The sequence below is a fragment of the Opisthorchis viverrini genome (assembly GCF_000715545.1).
Source record: "Opisthorchis viverrini unplaced genomic scaffold scaffold16551, whole genome shotgun sequence".
Classification (NCBI taxonomy): Eukaryota; Metazoa; Platyhelminthes; class Trematoda; order Opisthorchiida; family Opisthorchiidae; genus Opisthorchis; species Opisthorchis viverrini.
This window is the reverse complement of record NW_008760627.1, coordinates 1-674: the sequence shown is the minus strand read 5'-3', so window position 1 is coordinate 674 and position 674 is coordinate 1. Positions and strand designations below refer to the sequence as shown.

Below are 674 nucleotides of genomic sequence, written 5' to 3'. Positions count from 1 at the left end.
CTGTCGATGATGATATCAAAGATGGGAGAGTGAAACAACGAACGCGCCGAAAAACTAACACAGACAAAAAAGGAACGAGGAAACACGATCTTCTTGCACTCGACTGACTTACTTGGGTAGAAACATCCCAAAGACGCAACCATCCGAGGCGATCAATGGCTAGAATATTACGACCCCGTTGAATAATACCCGTATCCAAAATGCCAGACCGATGTCCTCCGGGCTCACTGTCATCCAGAGGACTCGTCCCGGTCATGGCACCAGCTGATCCCGGTGCCAAGGTCGCAGCGCAAGTTCCCGATAGAAGACACCAAATTTTCAATTGCATGTCTGCGCCTGCTGTGAGGGCAGCTAGTCCAGAGGGGAAAAAGCGGCATGAGTAGACCTCACCAACGTGCCCGTCCAGTGTGCGCTGAATGGTGGGAAAACATTGTGAACATTATCAGTTGGGTAGAGAAAACGACAGATGAAACCAAATGGAGGTTATGGAAGGGCACTGCTATGTACTCAATAGCGAAGTGTTCGTGCAATGTTTGGAAAAATACTAGCGGATTAGAAACCTCGAACAATTAACCAATAAACAATCCAGTCTGGAGCACAATGGTGTGAGGGGGGCGAGATGGTTAGAGCAAGAATTTATGGACCGGCAGATCCGTGGTTCGACCCAGACCTCT

General features: G+C 49.0%; 1 protein-coding gene across 1 annotated transcript; it reads right to left on the bottom strand.

Moving 5' to 3' along the window:
* Positions 1 to 112: 112 nt before the first annotated feature.
* On the bottom strand, positions 113 to 412 carry T265_16205 (hypothetical protein; the record flags this gene model as incomplete). The annotated part of the gene is made up of 1 exon (XM_009179756.1): positions 113 to 412. A coding segment is annotated over one exon (216 nt), but the record flags the coding sequence as incomplete, so codon positions are not given.
* Positions 413 to 674: the final 262 nt, after the last annotated feature.